Source organism: Nothobranchius furzeri, chromosome 12 (assembly GCF_043380555.1).
Source record: "Nothobranchius furzeri strain GRZ-AD chromosome 12, NfurGRZ-RIMD1, whole genome shotgun sequence".
Taxonomy (NCBI): domain Eukaryota; kingdom Metazoa; phylum Chordata; class Actinopteri; order Cyprinodontiformes; family Nothobranchiidae; genus Nothobranchius; species Nothobranchius furzeri.
In genome coordinates, this window is record NC_091752.1 from 48004953 (window position 1) to 48019511 (window position 14559).

The following is a 14559-nucleotide window of genomic DNA, read 5'->3' on the forward strand; positions in this document are numbered from 1 at the left end:
TCGGTTTGGTCAGCTGCAGCTCATGCGATGAAGACACCTGGAGACACCTGCAATTAAAGCCCCGTTCCTGAACGATCTATGCTCTCTGTCGCCCTCTCCAGGCTCGCTGCGTAACGTCACTGTCGTCAAATCAAAGGACCGTATAACAGCTTCATGCCCGACCAAACACAATAACCCCGTGGACATCATTTATTACTTACCTATCCATTAGCAGCACGGCTAGGTCAGAGTCTGTAGTTCATATCGTTCTTTCAAGAAGAGCTCTCCAGCGAGGAAAAGCTGGTCCAGTATTCAGTCTTTGCTCTATCGCGTTCTCGCTTTCTCTCCCTAGATTCCTCTGATGAGGGATTTCTAGTTTCTTTGGTGGATCTGACATTGCTCAAGTCTCTAAACCGCGGGTCTACCACAGACGTATGTACGTAGACGCCCCATGGACGGGTGCTGCTGTAGTGGCTGGCTGCCATTTTAGATGGGTCCCCATTCACCCCCAGTGCACTCATTTCTACTAAGGAAGGTGCTACCCAACTAAAACACACACTTTGTCAGACTTTGTCACAAAGTCAGACACAAGTGGCTCACATTCACTTTGGACTTCTCTACGTTCTACTTAAGAGAGTGACGCCCATCCAATATAGCTGTTACGCTATCCAGCACCTGATGGGGCATTTATGTGTTCATGTCTGTGAGGTCTATGTCTACGTGATGCTGCCGTAAAGCAACATGCAGTCAGTACTTCCGGCGGCGGACCGCGGGTCAAAAACTGTAGTGTGGTAAACGTGGGACTCCATAACACTGTCACAGCTCCGAAAATGAACATAACAGATGATGCTATGATGCCAAAACTTAAAAAAAAAAATTATTTAAGGTGTAAAAGTTGCGGAATGGGGCTTGAAGGCTTTGCGCTGCAAGGACTTTTCATTTATCTTCTTAGAAAACCTAGAAATATGTTTATTTGGGGAATGTTATGGTCCAGATCATGTAGCTAGTAGTGCTCATCAGCTCTACTTGGAACATTCTACAGCCCCTCCATGTGATCCGCAGCAGACAGCGCTCCCTGGTGGAAAGTCCTGGCAGGTCACACCGGCTCCGGCACTAGTTAGCCTCCAAAGGCTGAAACTGTGCTCAGACCCCAGCTTAAGTGTTTTTGTGTAAATTCACTCAGTAGAAAGTAGCTTGCCAGTTTGACCACCACCAGAAAAAGGACTCAGCTGTCCACCTACACCTGAAGGACAAGGACACATTCTGGACAGAGAGGATAGATGGTTTGAGGGAGGAGTTAAAGAAGCTATCTATGGCAAATGTGGAAAACCCACTTTAAATAGGGGAGGGGTTAGATTTCACCTTTCCAGTACCTATAATGCAGATTTGGATCTCATTCCTAAGCAGTTTCAGTCTAGGTCACAACTTCCTGCATCTGATCAACGCAACCACTCATCAGGGTAGAGAGGAGGGGTACTCAAGAGTAGTTTATGCTCGTTAAACAACAACAGACAGCTACTTGACTCTCCCATATTCCAGTCAGAACTGACAAAGCTCCTCGGCTGAGAAGAGAAACGTCTTCAAGAAACAAAGAAGTCCAGCTGCCTTCATCTGAACCCTTTTGGAGAACCCACCACTAAAAAACAAAAGTTGTCCACTAGATGGGGCTGTAGCAGCATGATTACTCCACTACCAGTTGTATTAAGAGACTTATCCCCTTGACATATTCATCACCGTTATTTTTGTTGCTACTTAAAAAAACTGAGTACCAAGTACTTTAGTTTGAGATTGATTAAACACTAAACAGAGCTGAACGAGTACTAGGGTTTCCCGCAAACACAAAGTTTGGAGGCGACAATCTATTTAGATAAGACACCGAGCGTCTCCTGAGTGTTGTCCCGCTGGAGTCCTGCAGGTGGAGGATGCTACCTTGACCTGGCGCTACAGTCTTTTCGGTTTACAACACTGACGTCTTTGCTGAATGCAAAATTTAATCAAACGACTGAAACATTTTTTTGAGAACAAACTTCTCTTACCCCTCGACAAGTTCTACCGCTACAGCGTGGGTCATAGCCGCTGCTTCAACATTTACATCGTCCTTCATCTTCTCACCATTTTCCCATCTCTTTGCAGACGGGATGAGCTTGAGTTACCTAGCTCACATCTGTTTAAAACTCCGAGCATGCTGACATGGGCAGAGAGACGACGGTTGTTGTCATAGATTTTGGTTTTGGTAAACCTTCAGTTAATCGCCCACCTCTACGGAACGGCATGAAGGTTCAGCGTAGCTGGTGGCAGCAGCAGCTCAGGAGGTAGAGCGGGTTGTCCAGTAATCAGAAGGTTGCAGCTTCCAGAGTTCTTAAACTTAACCCACCTTCCTGCTGGTGGTGGCCGGTGGGACCGGTGGCGCCCCGCCTCTGTCAGAGCCCCAGGGCAGCTGTGGCTACATCGTAGCTCATCCCCACCAGCGTGTGAACGGGTGAATGACACACTAGTGGAAAACACTTTGGAGTCCTCTGACTCAGAGAGGCGCTATACAAGTGCGGGTCATTTATCATTATCATTTCTGGATTTCACCTGCCTGATCCAGATTCCCTGCTGCTGAAGCAGAGATTCTCAAGTCTGATCTTCTGCCCCTCAGGGCGTCATCTCATCTCTGGGCTCAGAGGAGGGCATCATCAAGTCTGACCAGCATGGGGAGATTCCCTTCGACATTGCCGAGAACTTTAGCGACACAGAATTCGGTGATCGGGATGTTGGCAAAGAGGTGGAGTTCACCACTACCATGGTAGGTCCATTACACCTGAACCGCAGAACAGCTGATTACAAAGAGAACGAGTTGGATAAGTCCTTCTGTTTTTGCAGGTGATGTCCAACAAGAGGGCCATCAGACTGAGGAGGATGAAAAACATGGAGGATCAAATCCTGCGTGAGCAGAAGAAACGGGAGGAGGAGGAGAGGAGAAAACAAGAGGAGGACAGAAGGAGGAAGGAGGAGTGTGAGAGAGAATCTGAGAAGAAGAAGGAGGAAGTGGCTGCAGCGCTGGCAGCTGCTAAGGACAAGGTGAGAATCAAACTTGGGTGGAAGTGAACGTCTAAGTGAGGTCAGGATTGGTCTGAGTTTAGTAAAGCTTTTACACAAGGTGGAGCTGACTTTATACAACCGTTCTACATCCTGCAGTGGACACCATTAGGCTTCCACGTCAGAGTTCCCGACTCAAAGTACGAAATCAGTAAGGAGCGCTTTGAAGGCACAGTGCTGAGAGCCGTTTCTAGAACTCTCAAGACCAAGGTGCCGGAGGACAAAGAAGCTGCCGCAGACGGACCTGCACTGCTGAAGGTAGTCATACGGTCAATGTGTTCAGGTTTTACAAAGACAGGCATGGTAATCGTTTTCCTTTGTCAGGTGAAAATAAAAGAAGAGCCAATGGATGAAAAGGAGCAGGAGGAGATGCAGGTAGGAGACAGCAAAGATGAAAATCCCTCACTTGTCTGTGAAATTTGCCGTTTTGAATCCGAAATGGGTCACCTACGTGATTCGGGGTTTTATTTTTTACAGTTTTACCTGTTTTAAAATTAACCAAGAGGGTAAATATTCAAGAGGATTAAGACGTGCCCAACACCATCAGTTCAACAGATAAATATCGGTAAATAAATCCGTAGGGACCGGTGATTCGCGACCCGCGCCAACACATCACGTCTAGAGGCCTCCTGTGTAGAACTCCAGACAACTCTGACAGCAGAGACAGACTGGCCGCAATATCAATCAACCAATCAATCAACCAACCAATCAATCAATCAATGAAGGCTTTATTTATAAAGCACCTTCCACAACGCTCTACGGGAGCCCAAGACGCTGGACACAGCACATAAAACAACTAATGCAGTACAATTAATAAAAATAATATAAACAGGATAAAAGAATTTTGAAACATGGATTAAGATTGATGACTGACCCAGCCCGGCAAAAACACGATAAAACAAGAATAAAAACATAGAAAAGGCAACACACCTAAGGGCTGATCTCAGACACAACCAGGGAACACTTAATAAAAGAAATGAGTTTAAGACGACTCCTAAAGACCGGCAGGGATGGAGACAGCCTAATTGAGAGCGGCAGTTGGTTCCAGAGGGATGGAGCTAAAACTGAGAAAGCCTGGTCCCAAACCTAGTGTGAAGGACAGCGAGCAGGCCCTGACCAGCACCGGGCTGATATAATCCCGTTTCCTAGACCCAGTCAGAAACCTAGCAGCGCAGTTCTGCACTGACGACGCAGTGACGGACCCAGTCCAGCATAAAGAGTTACAATAATCTAAATTTGAGATTACAAATGCATGGAGAACCCGCTCTCGGTGGGCATTCGACAGCATAGGCGTGATCTTGGAAAGGCGTTGTAGGTGGAAAAAACAGGACCGTATCACCGAGTTAATGTGAGCATCGACCTTAAGTCCAGAGTCCAGTTCTTACCCCCAGTTCAGTGACAACTGGCTTCAGAAAGAGAGGCAGAAGGCCCAGATCAGCAATTGGACCCGCCACCAACCCACTGTTTGGTTGATGAAAAATAATGACCTCTGTTTACCCTTGTTACCATGCAGATAGTTGGCCGCTAGCCACAACTTCACCACAGGACAAAAGGGACACGATAGAAAGATCGTCCCCCTGACTTAACAGAGTGTAAATCTGACAATCATCCACATACAGGTGGTTGTCAAGGCCATGTCTGCGGATGATTGACCCCAGAGGAAGCAGATGAATGGTAAACAAAAGAGGACCAAGGATGGAGCCCTGTGGGCAATATGAGGAGAGCAGGACGCACATTGGAAGCTTTAGTATTCACCCATGGTGGTAAAGAAACGCAAAAATGTAGACCACGTTGTCTCTGGCGAGCCGGCTTTGGGTAGAAAAGCCGTCAACCCATTCGGTTTCAGTCTTTGGGTCTTGTTGGGCGCTGCTGTGGGCAGGGCTGGGGGGGACACAGAGGAGCTGAGAGCTGAAGGGTCAAAGAGGAATTATAATATGGTTTAGCTGTGTCAGCCTGTAGAAGCTGGACTTTGTTCTGGTTCACGAACCAGGGTGACTTGTGTTTATGTTCAATTCAACTTTAAGAAAACGGAGGAAACCTTTGCCTACCCTTTGAGTTAGATGGTGTTTTCTTGTTGGCTTTATTAATCTCCTCCTCAGAGACATGGTGGACATGAGATAATAAAAGTCAAAATGTCCCCAAAAGACAGGCAGTGGAAGGGTTGGTTAGTGAAGGGGAGGTAGCTATCATTAATAAATCCTAATTCAGCGCACAGCTTACTGCTGGTGTTGTTAGCAAACGTCCATCAAGTTTATAATCCTTTATGGTTTAGTGTTTTCAGCAGCAGGGCCCGGTTAGGGTTAGTCACATTTATTATTTACATGTCATTTGTTGATATTTATCTCATCTCACTGATACATGATTCAGTTTTAAAAAGCTCCATTTTAAGTTGCTAATTTAAGAACAATCATTTAAACATGTTAAACAACCTGTTAGAAAGCTCTAGAATGCAGGAGATGACGTCTACTCATTAAATGTCTCTGTGGGAGACCTCCAGACCAACCTCCCATCACTCCAGGTCCTCTCTGTCTGTCTCCGTCCTCAGAGCTGAGGACGAGGCTGGGACATGCGCCTAAATTTGTCTCAGCCTCGTCCTCTTATCAGGAGGAGCATAAACTTGTTAGAAGGTAACTAAAGACTGTCTGAGCAGGGACACATAGAAAACATGCAGCCGGAGTTTGGTGTTACTTCTTCTAGTAATGGACTTTATTACACATTCTGATTTTTAATAACTCTGCTGGGTTAGTTTCTTCCACAAAGTGCAGCCGGTTGATGCTTTTAAATCTAAAACGTCCAGAATTACCGGTGCTTTAATTTGCAGGAGGTTTACTTGTTGGAGAGGGTGTGTGTGTGTGTGTGTGTGTGTGTGTGTGTTAGCGACTACTTTCCCCGATGTGACGTCGTCGAGCATGCGGGGGGGGGGGGGGGGGGTCTCACTTTTTTCACCTTTGACCCGTTTCCATGTCAGGACAAGGAGATAAAGGAAGAGAGCGGTGCTGAGGTGACTGAGCCTGCTAAAGAGCCAGCAGATGCAGAGAGGGGTCAGCTGGTGATGACCGTCGATGGTGGACAGAAGAAACTTAACTTTGGCCCTAAAGACTTGCTGACCATGGCCACCATGCTGGCTGGAGACAAGGTGAGCCGAGAACACCTCTGGGTCTATTTGTGTCCTTTGGTGGTCGTGCTGTACCAGGGTTTGGGTTTTACGTCAGATTTCTAAACGCCCGATTTTGACTCTTGTCTTCAAAGGTGCGTTTTAACATCGCCACCCACCAGGAGACCAAAGAAGAGCGTGCAACTTTTGTAGAAATTCTTTCAAACTCCTTTGAAGAGTCCCCTGAGCAACGCCAACACGTGAGACTTTGATAGCTGACACGTAAACTTCAGAACTGCTGATTCTGGTCTGACATGATGCTTCTCCTTCCAGGGAATTGTGATCGAGTTCTCAGAGGGGTCGGGACTCATCAAGTGCTCCCAGAACCCTCAGCTCTACTTCCACATGTCAGAGGTGATGGAGAAGAAGAAGCTGGAGCTGAATGAGAAGGTTGTGTTCAGCATTGTTCCGGTGAGTCCTCGCTGTCTTTGTCACCCTCAGGATGACCAATAGGGTCCCTAACAGCAGAAAACGAAGCAGACATATTCATTCATTCACAGCTTTCAGATATTTGTCATGAGTCACAAAGGGTTTTTTTTCCCAATGAAAATTGTAGTTTTTAAAACATTTGTGGTGTCCGGCAGCATGAAACCGCCGAAGGAGGACAACAGGCCATCAGGGTAAAACGTTTCAGCGAAAAGGTTTTCCTCCCCGCCCGGAAGCTTGGTGGTGTGAGCAAAGGAAAGGTAAGCTCAGCCAGATTTATCGTTTTATGTTGGCACTAGTGGTCAAAAAAATCGATACCTAGATATAATTCGATACTAAAAGTGGTATCTAAGTTAGATATTCCATCCCTGTGGTATCGATATTATGGACTATTATACACAGCCTTCTTCAAGTACACCGACACGCACGACAGCCAGATGCCGTAAAGCAGCCTCCGCCTCCCAGACAAACAGAAGAATACGCCGCATGGCTACATTGCAATTTCCCACGCGAGTTGTCTCCGATCCAAGTTTTGTCTGCCAAATAAATAAACAAAAACATAAACAGCGAACTTGGGAGGCGCTTCACAGCCCAACTTAATTAGCATACCGAGTCCGACACGTAGTTGTATATTCACGCTTATGTGCTTAAAGGAAAACTCCCGTTTATTGCAACCCGGACTTAATTTCTAGCATGCAGTACGTTTTTTTCCTCACGCTGACAACTTTGGTGCTACTTGGATTCCCCGGGGTATTTAGATCCATCGGCGAATCGCCGTCAGCGTATATCCATATAACGGGTGCGGACGGGCACCCATGGTGCAGCCTCGAAGTAAGACATTATCTGCACCAAAACATCTCAGTGTCGAAAGGTTTTGTTAGGAATCATTAACATGTTTCCCCTGTTCGTTTGGAGTGAGTCTGGGATTTCTAGGCGTGAACAGACTAGCCGCGGCTAATCTAACCGGCGCTTTTAATGACGTCACTGCCGTGCGCCAATCTGTTTTTATTAAGATTACCGGTAGATGTACCTCTGTCCTACTGTGGAGAAATTCGTTTTCTCCCTTTATTGACCAACAGAGTTGTTCAAAAGTACAGAACAAAACATATGGCATTACATCTTATGACAAAAATGCACCTTAAACAGAGTTTAAGCAGCAAAACATCACTCTGCAAATAGTGTATATATAGTGAGACAATTCATGATTTAAAGTGTTAACTTTCACCAGTTTTTGTATGCACGTTTTAAAAAATGCTGATACTTGAAAGGTTTAAGCACTTAATACACTTAATTCTTAACATTTAATTTTTGTAATATAAATTGAGGAATGTTATTTTTTGAATAAACTTGATCAATAAATTGGTGTTTTTAAATAGTATCGAAATCGAGTATCGATCCCCCCCCCCCCCCCCCCCAGTATCGAATCGAGTTTGAAATGTTAGTATCGTGACAACCCTAGTTGGCACTGCTCTTAAGAAGCTGAACTTGGGTCAGCGAGGAAAGGACTGAGTTTGATTTTCATTCTGTCAGCAGTAGAGGTTCATCGATGCGATACCAGCATCACGTATCGGGCAGATAACGTGTGCAGGGACCCATAGATATGCTTTGTTACCATCTGACGAAGATTATTAGTTCACAAATGTTCTAACCCAGAAAGCTGCAGTAATCCAAGATGAAATGAATGTAAGGAACTTCAAAAGAAGAAGATGTATGATAATGAGCTGAACAAACCCTTAAGCAGCTGGGTGGCAGAGGAGCTACTATGTAAGGCTGATGATACGTTATGTTCTTATTTCAGTTTAATATTTGTGTTAGGGCTGGGCGATATGGTCTAAAATTAATATCACGATATACTGAGGTTTTCACCTCCATAACGATGAAGGGACGATAACTACGGTTGTGTGCAGAAACAAAAGTTGTCCACTAGACGGGGATGTCACATGTATCACGTTGAGTCACATTTTTACGTGACTCAAGGTGGTACGGCTTCTTAAAGGGACATGAACGTTTCCAACCTACACACGTCTTTTCATTTTTTTTATTAGCAAATTTATTGACATGGAAAAATTATCACGATAAGAGTCGGAAATTTCGATAACGATAAATTTTCTATTTATTGCCCAGCCCTAGTTCTTATGGTCTAGTGATGCCAGGAGCAAGTAATTTAACATGTTCCGGCTGTTCGTTTTATCCGCTTGTATTTGCTTTCTTCTTGCGTGCTGGTGAGCCGCAGCAAAGCTGCCACAAGTCATGTGTTTAGCAGGTGGATGTCTCATGTGTAATCAGAGCTGGTTTGCTGGCTGGAAGTACAGTCGCTATTTAGAGTTTTTGTTGGCTAAAGATTGTTCTAATTTTGTGTTTCTGTGGGTTGGTAGATGACCATCAAACTGACAAAACCTTCTGAAGACGGGTGAGTTTGAATTTGATTCACTTATGAAGTGGTGAAGATGCTTGGTGGTAAAAACGGACCACCTCTGGCTTTATTTGTTGTTATGCTAATGAGAACAAACTCTCCTAATATTCCAGAAAACTCGAGGCTGACAAGCTGAAGGCAGTTGTGAAAAATTTAAGAAAGGATTACAGCATCACTCGGCGTAAATCCACTCGGAGTCGGAGTCAAAGCAAGAGTCAAAGCAGAAGCAGAAGCAGGAGCAGGAGCAGGAGTCGAAGCAGGAGCCGGAGTAGGGCAAGAAGTACAAGTCCACCTAGAGACAAGTTTGGGCGTCTCATCAAAAGAAAACGTAGCACTAGCCCGGAGCGCAAGAGCAGCAGGTACAGACAGAGCGGAGAGAGGTCACACAGGCGCATCAGGAGCTGCTCCAGGAGTCGCAGCAAAAGTAGCAGTCGTAGCAGGAGCAGGGAAAGGAGCAAAGACAGGTTCACAAGGAAAAGGAGCAAAACCAGCAGAGAGCGTGAAGACCAGAGGAGGAGAGAACTGACTCCTCCACACCGACAAGGTGGAGTGGTGGATAGTGAGCTGGCAAGGAAGAAACGAGAACTGGAGGAGCTAAATGAGATGATCGCCTATAAAAAGTCCTTGGTGGATTTGGACCCAAGAGCACTGGAGCCTGGAAAGAGGACCTGCATAGACTATGACCATGGCAGGATCACCATGCCACTTACTGAATACAAACCAGTCCGTTCTATTCTGAAGAAGCGTCCAGAAGAACCAGGGTACCATCAGCCCCCGTACAATGACCCGTATTATGAGCAACCATACAGTCCTTACCAAGGCCGGTATGGAGAGTGCTATAGTGACCCATATGCTGGGCATCCTTACTCCGAGCGGCCTTATGGTGACCGTCTTTATAGTCATCGCTATGAAGAGCCTCCCTATGGTAGACCACCTTCCTCTAGCCACTGCTACACTGATCGCTATAATGTCTACGATGAGCCCTATGACGACCAGTACTATGACCCAGCAGATGGAGACAGGCCATATGATCCATATTCCCTAGTTAAAGAAGGTCCGTCTACAGAGCCTCACGGTTCTTCACCACCTTCTCGGTCTGGCCGGGTTCCTGGTGGTTCTGCCAGACCCCCTTTGACTCATTCAGCTGACACCTCCTCCTCCCACTCTTCGTACAGACCTCCTTCTCCTATTGATTCACCTCCTAGAACCCCTTCTCCTAAGCGGAAGGCAGCAACCCAATCTCCTCCAACAGAAAAACCACCCCTGGACCGTTTTCTTGACATGCTTACTAAAAAGGTGGTTGCTGAGAAAAAACCTGGACCAACTTCTGTTACAGATGACCTTCTGCCTCATGAACGTGCTCTTCAGGATGGTAAGGGCTTCTCCCGGATTGTAGGACTGGCTCAAGAGCCACCAAGCAGCAGCCTTGCTAAAGAGGAGAAGGAGAGACTAAGCCCTAAACGGTCTTCAGCTGAGAGAGCAGGTAAAGAACAAAAGACAGAACCCTATGGTAAGATTGAGAGTCTGCTGCGTTCGATTGGCTTGAAACTAAGTTCTGGAGAAGTTTCCAAACTGGCCAGCAAAGCTCAGGAGACAATCTTAAGTACCAGGTCTTCGTCCACTGAAAAGGAAACCTTTTCTTCTGCAAGGGAAGAGCGGAGGGCCAGCAGAACTGGGTCAGTGGAACTAGATCACCTTCGTTCCCTCTCTCCTGCCAGATCTTCCAGTCTAGAGCCACTCAGCAGACAGAAACCTGCCATAACAAAGTATGAGGAATTCCTAGACCAGCAAGACTTGGAGACACTAAAGAAGACTCAACTGCAGAGTTTAAAGAAGACCATACCATCTACCACCTTGTCCCCAAAACCACCTCCTGGTCCACCACCAGCTCATTATCAGCATCCATCACCCCCTCTGAACTGGCCACTTGGCATCACCTCTCAGACATCTGCACCTCACTCCTCCAAATCAAGTATTGGGACCTCTGGCCATTCTGCAGCTGCTCAACCACAACAAAAACTGGGTTTCCCTCCAGGACCTCCCCCTGGCCCACCTCCACGACGTTCTTCCCAGCAACCTCCAGGACCTCCTCCTGGACCACCACCACAACGTCCTCCAGGACAACCTCCTTTCTCTCTGCCTTTAATTGGTAAACCTAATCCGTCTCCACCTCCCAGTTCTTCCAGTTCGTCACATCTTTCACCCACTGCAATGGTACCACCACCGCCAAAGGCAGCAACATCAAGCTCTGCAAGTTCTGACCAGTCGGCCATCTCTACAACTGTGGCCCGATGCCTAAAGGTGATTGAGACAGTGAAATCTCTGAGTGTGCAACCATTGGCCAAACAGGGTAAATCGGTGCAGTTCAGTTTACCGACTGAGCCTGTACCATCTATCGGTCCGCTGACCCCGGCAGACACAGAAGATGAAATAAAGGCCAAGCAGAAGGAGAAGGTGAGAACAGATGCAGAACTCCTGTAGACCCTCTTTTCATTGCAAAGTAACGGCTCTTTTCCATTAGTAGTGTAAACCAAGTAGCCACCCTTTAGTTAGTACCAACTTTGATGTGAATCCAAGCCACTGGGCCGAAAAGCTGCTGTTAGAAGTGTGTGTGTGTGTGTACTTACACACTGGACAGACGAAAATCCCAGGGGGACGGGGGGGTTAGGGTTAGGGTCCCCCTCTGGCATTAAGTTGTCCCCCCCCCCCAAAAAATTGAGCATATTTAACAGTGATATAATATTGTCCAATGAAAGCAGAGCACAACCGAAAAAAATTAAACCCGCAAAACAAGGTGTTTGTATTCATTCAAAGATTATGACTCCCCCTCCACTAATCCTCATATTGGTACAGTCCACAAGCTGCTCCAATAGGGAGCCTAAGTCACGCCCACCTTCTTCTGCATCATGGGTCCCCGGAAGAACGTAAATATTAATGCAAGTCCACGGGGCTAAAAACGCTATTTTCTAATTCCGCTTGTTTTGTACCATGGATTTCACATTTGATGTCCGTGAATTTTAAAGACACATTTTGATACCAAGAACGTGCTTATTCTCGAACAGGGGGAAACGCTATTTTAAGTTTTGTGCGAAAATAATTCCAGGACTACAAATGCGCTTGATGTCATCGAACCAGAAACGGAGAAAACTGAGGGAAAATCGCTGTAAGTTCAGCAAACTTCCCACAGGAGGAAAGAACCACCATAAATCTGGTCATGTGGTAAGTATCAGCTACGTAGGGGAGAGGAGATCATGTGGTGACGTCACATATGTGATGTGCCGATTTCTGGTGTAGTCATGCTAATTACAAACTTTTACAAGCTGATAAATCTCAAAGTACGTGACTGGCGTGGTCGAAACCCCGATCATTACTTTTCATTAAACTGCAGTACAACATATGTGTGATCCAGGGCGTAAGGCAAAGCGGATTAGAAAATAGTGTTTTTAGCCCCGTTGACTTGCATTCATTTTTTTGTTTTCCGGGGACCCGTGATGCGGAAGTGACTTACCCCGGGTTTCCACGGGAGCCGTCAGCAGCACGTTACTGCAGCAGCACGTCTTGCTCGCGTAAGCTGCTGCTTGGCCCTTCCCACGAGACGCGAAGCAGCAGGGGAGCAGCTGTCACCGACAGAGCACGAAGTCACACGAGTGACTTCGTCAGTAAACACAACAACAAGCAGGAGAAAACTACAACATGGTTTGTGTTTTATGTTCTGTCCGTTTTATAATCGCCAATACGGACCTGAAAAACAAAGGAGACCGCTAGCTAGGTGATAACTTCTCACGGGGACGCACAGTTAGTAACTTTTTTAAAAGTAAAGCAACCGGAAGGCAGTACGTTCTTTACTCTGAAAATCTCGGGTGCTTCTCTCCATTTCCGCGTCCAATTTCCTGTCTTTCCTTCCCCAAACATGTCTAAATTGACCCGTTTCAGAGGCGTCGCGCGTAGGAAATAGAACCGGCGCGTAAAGGCCGCGACATGCTGCTCCAGATACGCGGCCGACTCGCGCTGCTGACGGCTCCCGTGGAAAAGGTTCTGTTGACCACAGCGGTTCCTATCAGCATCTATGACGTGCTGCTGCAGTAACGTGCTGCTGACAGCTCCCGTGGAAAGCCGGGGTTAGGCTCCCTATACTCCCGGAGTTGGGAGCGAGCAGGATGGGAAACAGCGAGTAAGTTAATAACCACACCACCTGTTGAACAGGCGCTGAAAAACATCCTTTTCTCAGTTAAACTTTGTTAATTTCCCAATAAAAAGTCCTGTTATGTCCCTGCAGCTCGTCTCCCCACAGAAGCCTCAGGTTGTTATAAACTCCTGGTTGGCAGACTGAGAAAATACAGAAAACAAAGCTTTTGCTGCGTTTAGTTAAAGCAAAAGGAAACAGAGCTAAGTTGTTTAAACATGTGGAAGTAGCCTAGCAGCTAATGAATACAGCACCAACCTGTAACCCTATACTGCTGTGTCAGGCCCTTGGAATCACACCTTTTTTAGCCCTATTTCTTTTTTCACATAGGAACAATATCATTGGTCCTTGTCTAAGTATTATTCTTATTGGTCATCATTAAAATTAAAGGTATCAACAGCTATTTTGTTACTAATATATTATTTTAAGGCAGGAGCGGGGAACCCTGGTTCTTGAGGGCTGTTATCCTGCATGTCTTTGCTCCAACACTTCTGATTCAGTGGTTTATTCAACCTTTTCTGCAGCTCATCAGGCTCTACAGAAGCCTGTTAATCACCTGCTGATTGAAATCAGGTGTGATGATGCAGGGCTGAAACTAAAATATGCTGGATAGCGGCCCTCGTTGGACCAGGATTCCCCACCCCTGTTTTAAGGACATGTTACCAGCTTTAGGAATTTTTTTTTAAATCCTTAAAAAGCTAATAGGCAGCCATTTTAACACTTAATAGGCAGGCTGTATGTTTTCTCTAGACATCTATAAATCTACTTAATGTTTCAGGTTGAAGTTAACTTCTTAGAATTATTTCAAACATAAGTTTTAGGTAGTAAATATGACATATTTAATGTTCCACCAGGTTGTGATGCTGATACAGCAGGTAGCATCATCTCTGTTGCTGCTGATCACAGCTGCTCACTGAGGAACACAAAGTCAATCAGCTTTGTGTTGATTTTTTTATTTAATATCATTTTGATGGAAAGTTTTGGGTTTTTAACAGCTTTCACATCATGTTACTATAGTCACATTTTATTTAGACATTTTATTCATAGATGGTGTTTTCTCTTTATATATATATATATATATATATATATATATATATATATATATATGAAATAAGAGTGACATCCGGTGGCCAAATTTGGGTACTGCAGTCAAGTTTTCTAAACAAAAAGTGGCTCCCACCTAGTGCCAAAAGATTCTAGATGACAAGTGAAGATGAGTCATATACAGTAAGTTGATGCGTAGATAAGTGGAGTGCTGCAGATTCTCAGTTGAAGTGGAAAACAGTGTGAACCAAGTAGAATCAAGCTTCACTGAGTATATAC

General features: G+C 45.7%; 1 protein-coding gene across 3 annotated transcripts in view; it reads left to right on the top strand.

The window, feature by feature from the left end:
• si:dkeyp-121d4.3 (uncharacterized) overlaps positions 1–14559 on the top strand; it is an 83476-nt gene that overhangs the window by 12077 nt on the left and 56840 nt on the right. For all 3 annotated transcript variants that reach the window (XM_054750450.2, XM_015945977.3, XM_070542648.1), the window contains exons 11-20: positions 2621–2767; positions 2845–3042; positions 3160–3318; positions 3385–3435; positions 6029–6196; positions 6310–6414; positions 6488–6625; positions 6799–6900; positions 9016–9050; positions 9167–11507. In XM_054750450.2, coding sequence (XP_054606425.2) covers positions 2621–2767; positions 2845–3042; positions 3160–3318; positions 3385–3435; positions 6029–6196; positions 6310–6414; positions 6488–6625; positions 6799–6900; positions 9016–9050; positions 9167–11507 — 3444 coding nt within the window. The remainder of the gene's footprint in view (positions 1–2620; positions 2768–2844; positions 3043–3159; positions 3319–3384; positions 3436–6028; positions 6197–6309; positions 6415–6487; positions 6626–6798; positions 6901–9015; positions 9051–9166; positions 11508–14559) is intronic.